General features: G+C 47.6%; 1 protein-coding gene across 7 annotated transcripts in view; it reads left to right on the top strand.

Moving 5' to 3' along the window:
• Positions 1 to 12,983, top strand: part of PTK2B (protein tyrosine kinase 2 beta) — a 125,755-nt gene that overhangs the window by 108,822 nt on the left and 3,950 nt on the right. For 5 of the 7 annotated variants that reach the window (XM_081795602.1, XM_060653639.3, XM_078445568.2 and 2 more), the window contains 7 exons: positions 2,265 to 2,373; positions 3,603 to 3,668; positions 4,934 to 5,059; positions 10,087 to 10,233; positions 10,581 to 10,616; positions 10,990 to 11,014; positions 12,706 to 12,752. In XM_081795602.1, coding sequence (XP_081651728.1) covers positions 2,265 to 2,373; positions 3,603 to 3,668; positions 4,934 to 5,059; positions 10,087 to 10,233; positions 10,581 to 10,616; positions 10,990 to 11,014; positions 12,706 to 12,752 — 556 coding nt within the window. The remainder of the gene's footprint in view (positions 1 to 2,264; positions 2,374 to 3,602; positions 3,669 to 4,933; positions 5,060 to 10,086; positions 10,234 to 10,580; positions 10,617 to 10,989; positions 11,015 to 12,705; positions 12,753 to 12,983) is intronic. The other 2 variants (XM_060653640.3, XM_060653641.3) reach the window with 1 other exon arrangement.

Below are 12,983 nucleotides of genomic sequence, written 5' to 3'. Positions count from 1 at the left end.
CCTCTCCCTTCTAAATGGAGCACTGGCAGCCTGGAGGTCTGATCTCTCACCCAAGAGCCATTATTCTCTGGGTACTGGGAGGTCCCTGGTGAAGGGTGCTGTCAGAATACATTTTAGAGGGTCTCCCTGTTTTCTTGGTGGCCTCCCTGCCGACAACTCCTCCCTGGGTGGTCTGACTTTTTTTTGGCATTCTTTAGGGCAGGGGTCAGCAAACTTTTTCTGTAAACAGCCAGATAGTAAATATTGTGGGCTTTGCAAGCCATATGGTCTCTGTTACAACTACTCAACTCTGCCATTATAGCTCAAAAGCAGCCATAGACAATACATAAATAAATGAGTGTATCTGGATTTCAGTAAGACTATTTGGGGGAACTGAAATTTGAATTTTTATATAATTTTCACATGTCATGAAATTTCTTCTTTTTGTTTTTTTCAATCGTTTAAAAATGTAAAAGCCATTCTTAGTTTGGGGCGTTCAAAAATAGGTGAGGGGGCTGGATTTGGCCTGTGGGCAATAGCTTCCTGGCCCCTGCATTAGGGAATCTGTGTTTCATTAACATTAAAAACACCATGGCTTGAAATACTGCAGTCAACACATTGGCATTTTTTAGAGAAAGAAAATAGTTCCTGGCAACTACTTTTTAGGGAGTTACCCCAAGGGGCATGCTGGAACTGCCCAAGCTAAGGCAGTGGGAATGACACTGAATTTGTCTGCAGGGCATTCCAACACAGTCTGCAAGGCCTTCAGCTTAAAAGACCTCTCTGTACCTGTCTTTCCCTTCGTTGACACTCCTGATTAATTTTAGATTCATCTCTTTGGTCAAATTAGAGAAGCCAAAGTGTTCCAGGAAAAGTATTTGAAAGATGTAATTTGAAAGGGCCAAAGCTCTGGGGTGATGAGGGTGGGGGGGGGGGTGTCTTAATTCACCCTGGGGGCTTGAGAACCACGGGAAGCTACGACAGGTGCTTCTCCATGGGCTGAGAGGCATGCCCTATTAGAGGAACAAGGCCAGCCTCTTCCATGGATGGAGTTAGAAGCAGGCTTTCTGGTATAATTGGAAGGATATCTGAAGACCCCAAGGACCCCAGGATATCCCCCCCCCCAACCGCCCCTGCTCAAGCTATAGCCTGGCAGTCCTCCATTAGAGTTAAGAAAGGATTTGATGAGTGTTTCCTAATTGGGGGAGGGGGGGCGGAAAGAAGAGCCCATTTAATGTCAAACTTTGAAAATTCCTTCCTGTAACAATAGTTATATTTTCAGAATTTATTGATTGGCAAAATGTATTAAGCTATATAATGAATTTTTAATATAATATATAACATAATGCTTGTACACTTGAAAATACAAAACCAGGGGCGCCTGGATGGCGCAGTCGGTTAAGCGTCCGACTTCAGCCAGGTCACGATCTCGCGGTCCGTGAGTTCGAGCCCCGCGTCAGGCTCTGGGCTGATGGCTCGGAGCCTGGAGCCTGTTTCCGATTCTGTGTCTCCCTCTCTCTCTGCCCCTCCCCTGTTCATGCTCTGTCTCTCTCTGTCCCAAAAAATAAAAAAAAAAAAAATAAAATAAAAAATAAAATAAAAAAAAAAAAAAAAAAAAAAAAACGTTGAAAATACAAAACCAAATAGTGTATATTCAGTAGCACATAATACTTGGTATACATATGAACATGTGGATTCATGGACTCCCTGTAATCACTCCAGAGTCCTCTAGGGTCTGTGACTCTCAAGTTGGGAACCACCAGATTGGGTAAGAAAGGCAAGAAGCATGCGCATAGCTAACCCAGGAATGAATCCATAGCCATTTCTCATTAATATATACCAGGAATGTGTTGATGGGTGATTTAATGAAAAATAGGAGATATAGGAGATATAGAACACAGGCCTTGGTTATGAAGTTGGCTGGGATATCAGAAATCTACATAGCGGGTTGGTGCCAATAATAAGCACAGGAAGGCAAGATGCAGGGGGAGGTGGGTGGGAGACATGCTTGCACTACCCTGTTGGACTGGCTCTCCAAGGACTTTTTCCCCACCATAGATCCATTCACGTGATTTTCCCAACTTCACTGTTGGGGGAGCAGCCTCAGGATCCATCTTCCAGCCTTCTCAGAGGGGTCTTCCCTGGCCACTCTGCAGAGGAAACAGAAATGGGATCCAGTGGTCCTTCTTTGGGCCTCTCCGGGCTTCTAAGGAAGGCAGAGAAGAGGTCCCAGGAGCATCTTTAACTTTATTCCTCTTTCTTTATCTAACCTGATTCCTTGGCAGTGACATTTATCAGATGGAGAAGGACATCGCTATAGAGCAGGAAAGGAATGCTCGTTACCGACCTCCCAAAATCTTGGAGCCCACAGCCTACCAGGAACCCCCACCCAAGGTAAACAAAGCCCTGGTCTCATGGATCCTGTAAATCAAGCAGAACTGGGTCCCTATCTAGCCCATCTTGACCTATGTACCATCCTCCCTTTTCCTCCAGCATAAGCAGGATGTACTCCAATAGTCCTCTTGGCCCTCAACTCAACTGTCCATCAGCATTGAACTCAGCACCCATCACATGGGTCCCCTGGCTGGTTTGATCTGAGACCCAAGACAGCAGACCTCTCAGAGAGAAGCTAGGACAGGGAACCACCCTGTAAACTCTGCCCTTGCAGGGCTGGAGCACTTTTCTTTCTGGTGTTTTTCAGGGACAAATTAGATGTCCCTGAGGGCACATGAATGGGGAGTGTCCCTTGATTCCTTATGTTCAGTTTCCATGTACATGCCCTACATGGTATCTCTAGGCTCAGAATCCAGTGCCCTGCTTGCCGTGCCATTAGGTGGGTGGGTTTTGAGGGACCATGCCTATATTAGTCAGCTCGAGTTTCCATAACAAAATACAGTAGACTGAGTATGGAGGCTGGGAAGTCCAAGATCAAGGTGATGGCAGATTCATTGTGTGGTGAGCACTCTCTTCTTGACTTACAGATGGCCACCTTCTCACTGTGCCTTCACACAGCAGAGGGACCAAGAGCCCCAACTCTTATGACCTCATCTAACCCTAATTATGTTGCAAAGGTCCTACCTCCAAATGCCATCACACTAAGAGTTGGGGCTTCAATATATGAATCTGGGGGTGGGGGACACAAACATTCAGTCCATAACAAAGTCCTATCTGGTCCAGGACCTTTTCTCACTGTTCCCCTTGCCTGGCATGCCCTGCCCCTTCCCTCAGTCAGGGCCCAGCTCAGTATTCATTTCTTCCATGAAGCCGCTGCAAGTGCCTGAGGCCTCGCTGACTTGTTACCTCTGAAAGTATGTGGCTTTTGATAGCTGATTTGACAGGTATTCCCATATCTAAAGAAGCTACACAACAGAGATTGGTAAACCCTTCAATTAGTGATGGCCCCCAGGAGGACAGGAAGACTGGTTTCTTTGTACCTTCTTATCACTCAGCATATAGTGTGTGCTCAATAAGTGAATGCAAATGGTTTTAATGATAATTTTGCCCCTCATGTCTCCTTCATTCTGAATAAGTCTGACCTGTGTCCAATCTAGTATTCCCTTTGATGAGCATGGTCACTCAGGGAGAGAGCCATGGACTGACTCATCTTTGTGATTTCTCTCCAGCCCAGCCGGCCCAAGTATAGACCCCCTCCACAAACCAACCTTCTGGCTCCCAGGCTGCAGTTCCAGGTAAACATGTAACCAGAGGGCCGGGAAAGTTTGGGGCCATTTCTTATCTCAAGCCATCCTGAAATTCCATTCTTGTGCCTTTGAGGAGTAGCTGTTACCTGCTTGGGTTATTAGGAGATGGCCTGCACTGACTCTTCTTTGGTACCCACAAGAGAATTTGAACTCAGAGTGCCAGATATCAAAATGCAATTCTACCAGGCTGTCCTCAGCTAAGACTTACCTCTGTCCATAGTGTTTGTTGCTCTGTGTGCCTGCCTACAGCTACCTCTCTATGCTGAAGGCCTCTTTGGCCCCCTACCCTGAAGAAAGCTTTCTGAGAAGGAATTTCAGGCAGTTGGGGACAGTTGGTATTCCCCAGGGAATGGAGTTGTTCCCTGGGGCTCCCCTCAGAGGCCCTGAGCAGAACCCAGGTGGGCAGAATCAGTCTCCATCTGAGCTTTCCTCACACCTCCATCATCACCAAACATGGGATCTTCCCAAGCTGTTGGTCCCTGTCTGAGAATGTCTGTCTTGTGTCTCAGTCCTGCATCTCAGTCATAGGGAGCCAAGGCCCATCTCTTTTCTTCTCTTACATCCCTCAGCTCAGAGTCACTGCTCAACAATGGAGCATCTCAACCAATGGAAACAATATCTATTTACCTGGTACTCCTTACAGAAATGTGCTGCCCCATGGTCCTATATTTCTCAAGGAAATGGTCCAGTACCAAAACAAGGCTAACCAAGAACTAGCAGATACATTTTTGTCCTGTAAAGAAAAAAAATCTTGATGCAGAAGACAGAAGCAATATTCCTAAAAAGCATCATACCTTTTTGTGTGATGTTTAAAATAATGATTAAACACACACACACACACACACACACACACACACACACACACACATTTCTGTGGGCTAATCATATCTCTCAGTTTGCAACATGACTATGAAACAGAGCTCTTTTCTGAAGAGTCCTAAAGGCAGAGACATGGACTCAGTAGGTCAGTAACATAGGTGGACCCCATGGTATGCAGAGCATCATGGTGGTTGGATGCTAGATGAAAAAGAGGCCACAGCGATGGTGCAGACGCTAGACAAGAGCCACGTGTGTTGCCCTATCACAAGACCAACGAAGTGCCTACACCACATTCTTTATTAGCTCCTGAAGAGCAAGTCCTATTTCTCCAATGGTGTCCATTAATGTTTCTCTGTGCTCATGTTTGTAGCAGCTAATCGTCCACCTTCTTGCCTTGTCCTTGTGCCTGGTGCTTCTTTGCTTCTCCTGAATAGGTCCCTGAGGGTCTGTGTGCCAGCTCACCTACGCTCACCAGCCCTATGGAGTATCCATCTCCTGTAAACTCGCTGCACACCCCACCTCTCCATCGGCACAATGTCTTCAAGCGCCACAGCATGCGGGTAAGAGGGCTCTGCATGCTGGGTCCTAACCCGAACTGAGGAGGCTGCTAGAGGGAGGCGTCTGGGCCACCAGAAACCCTACATCCTCAGGGTCAGGAGGTGCCCTCCATGCTTTAATGCACCAGCCAGCCCACCAAGGGGCTCTGTGATGCCCTCTCTTTTGCAAACACACTGGAAGCTGGGGGCCAAACCCGGCTCTGCTCTCAAGGACACCCAGCTGGCCTGGACCTGCCCCTGTCCATACTCTGGTGCTGTGGCAATCGTGTCAAATCTCCCCTTTCCTGAGCCCTGGGGTGGTGTGGAGGTTTGTGGGCAGATGGCAACCAAACCTGATGGTGCCAGAGATCCAGGAGGCTCTACCCAGTTCTGCCCTTCCTACATGATTGCTTAGGTTGCTAAATCTCTCCTCAGTCAATGGAAAGGCTTCCTTGTGGCTCTACTTCTGCTGCTTCTGTAAAAGTTGCTGTTGTGTGGGAAGGAGCTTGAGGGTTAGTGTGGGGCTAAGCCACCCTTCCCAGTCATGTCTTTGTTATAACTGCCAGTGAGGTCTTGTGGACTGGCTTCTGATTGCCAAGTCTCGCAAAAAAAAAAAAAAAAAAAAAGGCAGCTTTGCATATAAAAGTGACACCCACTTGCCCCTTCTCAGCACCCATCTTCTCCTTCAATGGAGCCATGGTCAGCTGGCATGAATATTTGATATACTTTACTACACTGGGTCTTGATATGTGACAAAACAAACCAAATGCATTATTTTAGTTCTATCTCTGTATGCAAGAGTGATACTTCAGGCTCAGTATACTTGACTCTGAAAGTTTTTTGGGAAAACTACATGTTTATTCCAATAGATTTGAAAAATAGAGGAAAGTATGTTGACATGTTCTGTACTATTATTCTCAAATTAGGGAAATTTTTAAATGCATAAGATAACTTAGAATTCTAGGCAGCAAGATCTATTGTGGACTAAAATTTCCCCTGACCTCGCTCACTTTCCCCTTTTATGTTAATTTAACCAATTTATATCTTAACATATACTTAACAATAATAAAACTGAAGTTTTAAGCATGCACTATAATTTAGAATGTTCAGTTCCTCCACCTTCCTGTCCTTGACTCTATTTGTAGTTGAGTTTTAGCGAATTTTGCTTTAAAGTGTGTCCTTTTAGAAAAAACTACTTTGCACGTTTCCAGGGTGGCACTGCCTTTATCTAATCCCTGCTTCACCATAAGAACTTTGTTCAGTTCCATAAAGACAGACCGTGCAGCAGGAAAAAAAAAAGGCCTTTGTGTCAGGGATTTGGAAGTATTTGCCATAAGGAATGTCTGCCTAAAAGAATATAATGAACATTTCTTTCAGTAAACAACAACAAAAAAACTAAAAAATACAAAATCCATTTTATGGTATACATCTAAAAGACTGAGAAAACCTCTTTCAGGTAAAATGCTGGAAAGGTATAACAGGCTTCCCATCAAGCATTTGAAAGCATTTAACAAAAATCAGAGACGGTTTTCCCACAAAAACTATTTTTTGTCCTGGCTGACTCTATTGCCTTACTCATCTGGGAATCTAGAATTCCACACCAGGGTCAGGATGGCAGCAATCCTTCTCTTGAAGGATTAAACCACAATTGAGGTTTAAATTAATAATAAAATTCAATAAACTACTACTTTGTGCAGGACCGGTTAGCCAGGCACTGTCCTAGGTGCTGAAGGGAGAACGAGAGACTTCAGCCCTCAGTGAGCTTCCAGGCGGCCAGAAGGAATAGGGCGGGTGCATGCACACTTACCTGTGATGCAAGCCATAAAGCTGGGAGTGGCGCACAGAGGTAACGCAAAGGTGCAGTGGGAGATAGATCAAAGAGAAGAACAGCTTCCAGCTTCTTTTTTTTCAGGTGGGCCTTGAAGGATGGGGAAGATTTGGACAGGAAGAAACTGGGATATGGGGGATGAAAGAGTCATCAATCAGTAGGAGCCAAGACTGAGTGATGTGAAGCCACAGGGCAAGTGCGGGAGCTGTTTGGCTAGAACATAGAAGGATGCATTTGGATATGGAAATAAGACTGGCAAGATGGGAGGCAGGTAGCCAAAATATGGAAGGACTCACAGCTTTGCGAGAGACACTTTAAGGTACCACCAGAACCCAATTCCTTTTAAAAGTGACCAGCAATGTAAGTATCCATTACCTGATAGGAATATCTGAGGTACCGTGTAGGCAAGTAAGCCCTAACGTGATTGTTAAAAATCTAATGTTCACCTTGAGTTTTATTATGCAATTTTAAGTCATAGGAAAAAAATTTCCAATACATGTTAAAATACCTGATGAGATGGTGATCAGACTTGGGGCACCCTAGGTATTTGAGTATTGGGAATTTTCTTTTAATGCTTACAAAACTACACAGTGCTTTCCTGACTACTAACTTCTTCTACCAGCATTTAGTCTCTCTCAGTCTAGCCTCGTCTTACCTTGAGATTCCTAGCTTGACAGTCACAATATTTTACACTTAGCTCCTGTGTTACTATTTGCCAATAGCCTGGGGCAGCCATACCATTGTGTTCGCAGGTGTTGACATTTAACCATGGGTATTTATAACCTTCAAATACCCTCATTCTGGAGCATCAGCCTCTGAAATAAATCTTACTTGTTTTATCAATTCTATGATTATAAAATACTCTTATGTCCTGAAACTTGTCTTAAAATAAAGTCTAACTCAATAGCCTCCAGCTGAGGTGATCTTACCTCAGAGGGGACATTTGGAGATGTCTGGAGGCATTTTTGTTACAACTGGGGAGATGCCAAAGGTATCTAGTGGGTGGAATTGCTGGTGAGCAACCTACAATTTACAGGAAATCTTCCTCAATAAATAATTATCTTGGGGCGCCTAGATGGCTCAGTCAGTTGAGCATCCGACTCTTGATTTTGGCTCAGGTCATGATCCCAAAGGTCATGGGATCGAGCTTCACATCAGGCTCCGGCTGATTGTGAAGCCTTCTTAAGAGAGATCTCTCTCTCTCTCTCTGCCCCTCTCCCCCCCCACCGCCTCTCTCTCTCTCTCTCTCTCTCTCTCTCTCTCTCTGTCTCTCTCTCTCTCTCTCACCTCTGTCTCTCTGTCTGCCTCTCTATGCCCCCCTACAAGAAAAAAAAATTATCTGGTCCCAAATGTTAATGGTACTGAGGTTGAGAAAGTCCTGGCTAACTATTCCTCAGTTCTCCCTATGAGAACAGGGACATTGCATATTCTACTACCACTGCCCTCCCAGCACCCAGCCCTATGCCTGCCACATAGTAGTTGCTTAATAAGTAGTTGTTGAATGGATTAACAAACAAAGAATATTTCAGCAAGAAGTGTAACTTGCAGCGGAGTGGGGGTGGGGGTGGGGGAGAAGTATTGTTAGAAATTGAGAGCCGTGATTGAAACTCAGTGAGCACTAGGAAATATAACTAATTTGAAACTGTGTTGTTATATTCAAGTGCATTTTAGAGGGTTTGGTTGGAAAAATCTTTTTTAGAGGCTTGGCAGAGATTATGGCTTGCTAAAGTAGATAGAGAATAATTTTTAGCAATTTATGCAAGTGACTTGTATGTAAAATGGCCACTTTAAAAGCAAGGATCTGAGGAGGCTGCTGGTCTGAATGCCATAGAAAGGTCCTGCCCCTGACAAAGCACACCCTGGGCTTTATGCAATCGAAAAAATGACATATAGCACTCATGAGTCCAAGAGGCCAAGGTAATCATGTACAGCAGAAAAAAGCAAAAGATGTAAATGAACCCTGGGGAAGATTAAGGGAAAAGAAGTACTAAGAAAACATGTAACACCTCCTGTTTAAAATGGGTTTTTTTTTTTAAGTTTACTTATTTGTTTTGAGACAGACCGAGACAGCATGAGCAGAGGAGGGGCAGAGAGAGGGGGAGAGAGAATCTCAAGTGAGAGAGAGAGAGAGAGAGAGAACTCACAACCCTTGAGATCATGACCCAAACCAAAACCCAGAGTCAGTAGCTTAACCAGCTGAGCTCCCCAGGTGCCCTTGTAATACCTTCTGTTTAAGAAATAGCAGGTAAAACTATTGCTCCGAAGCCCTTTAAACAAGTTAAGACGGAGATTAGATTGATGAAGCCATGGAAAGGAAGCATTTATTGCATATCTATAGATCCATATTTCTTTAAATTTTGTTCTCCACTTTTTTTTAGTTCATACATTTCTTTTAGCCTTTGGCTAAATAACCCAAGCTACTAGCTTAAAAAAAGAGTACATTTTGGGGGCGCCTGGGTGGCTCAGTCAGTTGAGTGTCCAACTCTTGATTTTGGCCTCGGGTCATAATCTCACGGTTCATGAGATCAAGCTCCGAGTAGGGCTCTGCACTGATAGCATGGAGCCTGCTTGGGATTCTCTCTCTCTGCCCCTCCCCCACTCTGTCTCTCCTTCTCTCTCAAAATAAATAAATAAGTAGATGAGTAAGTAAATACATAAATGTTTAAAAAATAGTAAAGAGTATGTTTTCATAAAAAGACGCGGTCACACGGGCGCGGCCGTTGCCCCTTCCCTCAGCCTGTACCCTGTATGGTACCCTGTATGGTGTAGCTTTGCAGCCACACCACAGCTCCTCAGGGCTTCCAGACCCACTGCCACGGTGTTCGGGTGACGATAAGCACCCAAGGCTTTCCAGAAGACTGGCTTTGCATTTTTTAATTTATTAAGTGACAGCAGCCACGACAAGTGCCAACTGAGAAAATAACATTAAGGCGGTAATTTGAAAATAAAATTGTATTAGCAGATCGAGCCATTGTTTAAATACAATGCATGTTCAGTGCTGTGCTCTCGGGCTCCAAGTTACACTGCAGCAGGGGCACGTGCTCGGGGCTGACGGATCCAATAACTGTGTACGTATACGGCTGCGGATTTAAGAACTGTCCAATGAGAAAGCAGCTGGCGAGGCCAAGGCTCGTGGCTCCCACAGGCTCTTCTGAGGATTGCCCTTCCTGGGCCTGGGCACGGGCTCACCAGGTCCTCTCCTCTCTCCCCACTGACCTCTCAGGAGGAGGACTTCATCCGACCCAGCAGTCGAGAAGAGGCCCAGCAGCTATGGGAGGCCGAGAGGCTCAAGATGCGGCAGATCCTGGACAAACAGCAGAAGGAGATGGTGGAAGATTACCAGTGGCTGAGGCAGGAGGAGAAATCCTTGGTGAGAAGCCACTGAGTCGTGGGGGGGAGAGACCCCCCGCCCCCTCGGCCCCCCCTCCCCGCCCCCTCGGCCCCCCACTTTCTCCCCGCCCCCTCCCCCCCCCCCGCCCTCCAGCCCCCTCGGCCCCCCAACTTCCCCCCTCCCCCCACCCCCCTCCCGCCCCCACCGGCAGCACTGCTGAGCACAATTTGATAAAGGCACTTGAATGGGAGCCGTGTTCACACCACCATGTCCATCTGTGTCCTCTTGCCTCCCCGGATGATGAGAGTGAATGCCCTCCATGCATCCTTGGGGTTTTCAGTTCTAGAATCCTAAGAAGTCGTTTGCTTTGGTTTCCTCCTCTGCAGGACCCCATGGTGTACATGAACGATAAGTCCCCGCTGGTAAGTCACCGAGAGAGGGTTCTGCCTTAAAGCAAAGGCCTGGGAAGGCATGGGAGACAGCGGGACCCCCAGCCCCAGGCCCCCTGCCTGCCCATCCGTTCCCTTTTTGCCTCTCACCTCGGGGAGCCTGACTTCTCCCATTACTTGGATCTCCACGAACCTCCATTCCTGAGCTCCCTCTTGATCGACACCCACAGTGCATCCTTCCTCTGCCATAGGGCCCTCCCGGCCCCTGGGACAAGAGCTCGCCGGTGTCCCCCTGCAGCTATGACCTCCAAGAACACAGTTGAGGGCGTGGGGAACAGGTCAAGGTGGGGGGGGGGAGGTGTCCCACGAACCTCATTGGTGACACGTTCTCTCTCCTCCCTTCCAGACCCCAGAGAAGGAGGCCGGCTATAGTAAGTGTCTGCGCCCTTCCTTTTGGCAGGAACTTCTGCTTGACATCTTGCGTGGAGCCCCCATCCACGCTCGCTGCCCACTGCAGACAGCAGCAGAATCTGCTTGCCATTTTAAGAAACTCTGCCTGTTTCAGTTCAGAGTGCGCAGAGAGGGCCTGTCTGGGATTTGGTATTTAGTCTCAGCTCCATCTACCGCCCCCACTGTCTCCCTGCCCAGGCCTCTTCTTGTCTCCCTCTGTGGCCGGGGTCCTCAGCCCTCATTTCAGTGTATCTCCTTCTGCATTTATTTGGAGATGTTAGTGGTTCTTCCTATCTCCCCCTCACTGTGTTGGAGGCTGCCTGCAGGGATAGTAAAGTTGCTCTGCCCGCCTCTCCCAGCGGATGCCTCTCTTCCCTAGGCCCCTAGGATGAAAGAGAGAGAGGGCCCCAGGGATGGAAGAGAGGGGACAGGGGCAGCTAAGCCCACAGGGCCTTTCCAGAAGCTGCTGCTGAAGGGGGGTCAGGAAGAGTCAGCAGTGAGCCAGGCTCATCTTTGTCATCCTAGGGAGGGTGAGGCTGATGATCATGGTGATGGTGATGAGCAACCAGTGACAATGACAACAGTCACAGGAAACTCACCACTAGCCAAGCGCAGGCCCAAGTTGCTTGCAAATGTTAGCTCTGACCCCACAGCAACTCTATCAGATAGGCGTGATTCATCGTTACGCAGGGCGCCAGGCTGGCTCAGTCGGTTAAGTGGCTGACTTTTTAATATTTCTTTATTTATCTTGAGTGAGAGAGAGAGAGAGAGAAAGCAGGGGAGGGACAGAGACAGGGAGAGAGAATCCCAAGCAGACTCTGCACTGTCAGCACAGAGCCCGACACAGGGATCAAACTCATAAACTGAGACCCTGACCAGAGTTGAAACCAAAAATCAGATGCTTAACCAGCTGAGCCACCCAGGCGCCCCAAGCGTCCAACTCTCCGTTTCATCTCAGATCTTGATCTCACAGTTTGTGAGATCCAGCCCCGCATCCGGCTCTGCTCAGGCAGCACAGGGCCTGCTTGGGATTCTCTCCCTCTCTCTCTGCCCCTCCCCTGCTCACGCTCTCTCTCACTCTCAAGAAACATAAATAAATAAACATTAAAAAAAAAAAAAGGTCCTTACGCCCATTTTACAAAGGACAGGAAACCGAGGCATAGGAAGGTCAAGTAACTTCGAATAGTGTGGGTCTTCTACTGTTTCACTTCCTTGAACCCCAAACACTCAAAGCAGACCATTAGGGAATCCTCACAAGTCTACCCCAGGAGCTGCTCTGGCACCAGATCAGGGGCTCCACAGCCACCTGTTACTTCACAGAGTGAAGTTTCTTCCCCGTGACCATCAAGGCCAGCATGTGTGCTGTTCCTCAGGGGCCAGTGTGTGTCTAGCAGGCGCTGGGACGTCTGTGCGAGGACTCCACCTCCGCTGCAACTCTGGCTTTTGCTTTCTATAAAATGGACAGTGGTGTTTGACTATGGGAGGACCAGGGGGACCAGAGCCCATTTACCCAGGCACCCTCCTGGAAACACCTTTGGGCTTAGTTTCCCTGGGGCTCCCGGTAGCAGAAGAGAGGAGGTTGGCTTGGTTGGCAGCAGGTATGAAGGGAAGGGCCAGGGTACCGAGACCCTCCCCGCCCCCCCCCCCCACTCACTCTCCCTCCTCCTTGCAGCGGAGTTCACGGGCCCCCCACAGAAGCCACCGCGGCTGGGTGCTCAGGTACGTGTTGGCTTTGCCGAAGCTGGTGATGAGTTTGAATCAGGGTTCCACGAGACGCAAGGCTATGAAGACTTCAGAAATAATCCAGTCCTGTATCCTCACATAGCTGAGGCCCAGAGCGAAGAAGTGTCTTGTCTAAGGCCACACAGCTAACTCATGAAAAAGCAAGGGGAAACCCAGTCTCCTTGCCTCCCGTGCTCGCTCCCTGATGTGCGGGAAGGCTCACTGGCC

This window comes from Panthera onca, chromosome B1 (genome assembly GCF_046562875.1).
Source record: "Panthera onca isolate mPanOnc1 chromosome B1, mPanOnc1 haplotype 2, whole genome shotgun sequence".
Classification (NCBI taxonomy): Eukaryota; Metazoa; Chordata; class Mammalia; order Carnivora; family Felidae; genus Panthera; species Panthera onca.
The sequence above is the reverse complement of the archived record's forward strand: the minus strand, read 5'-3'. Positions and strand labels throughout refer to the sequence as shown.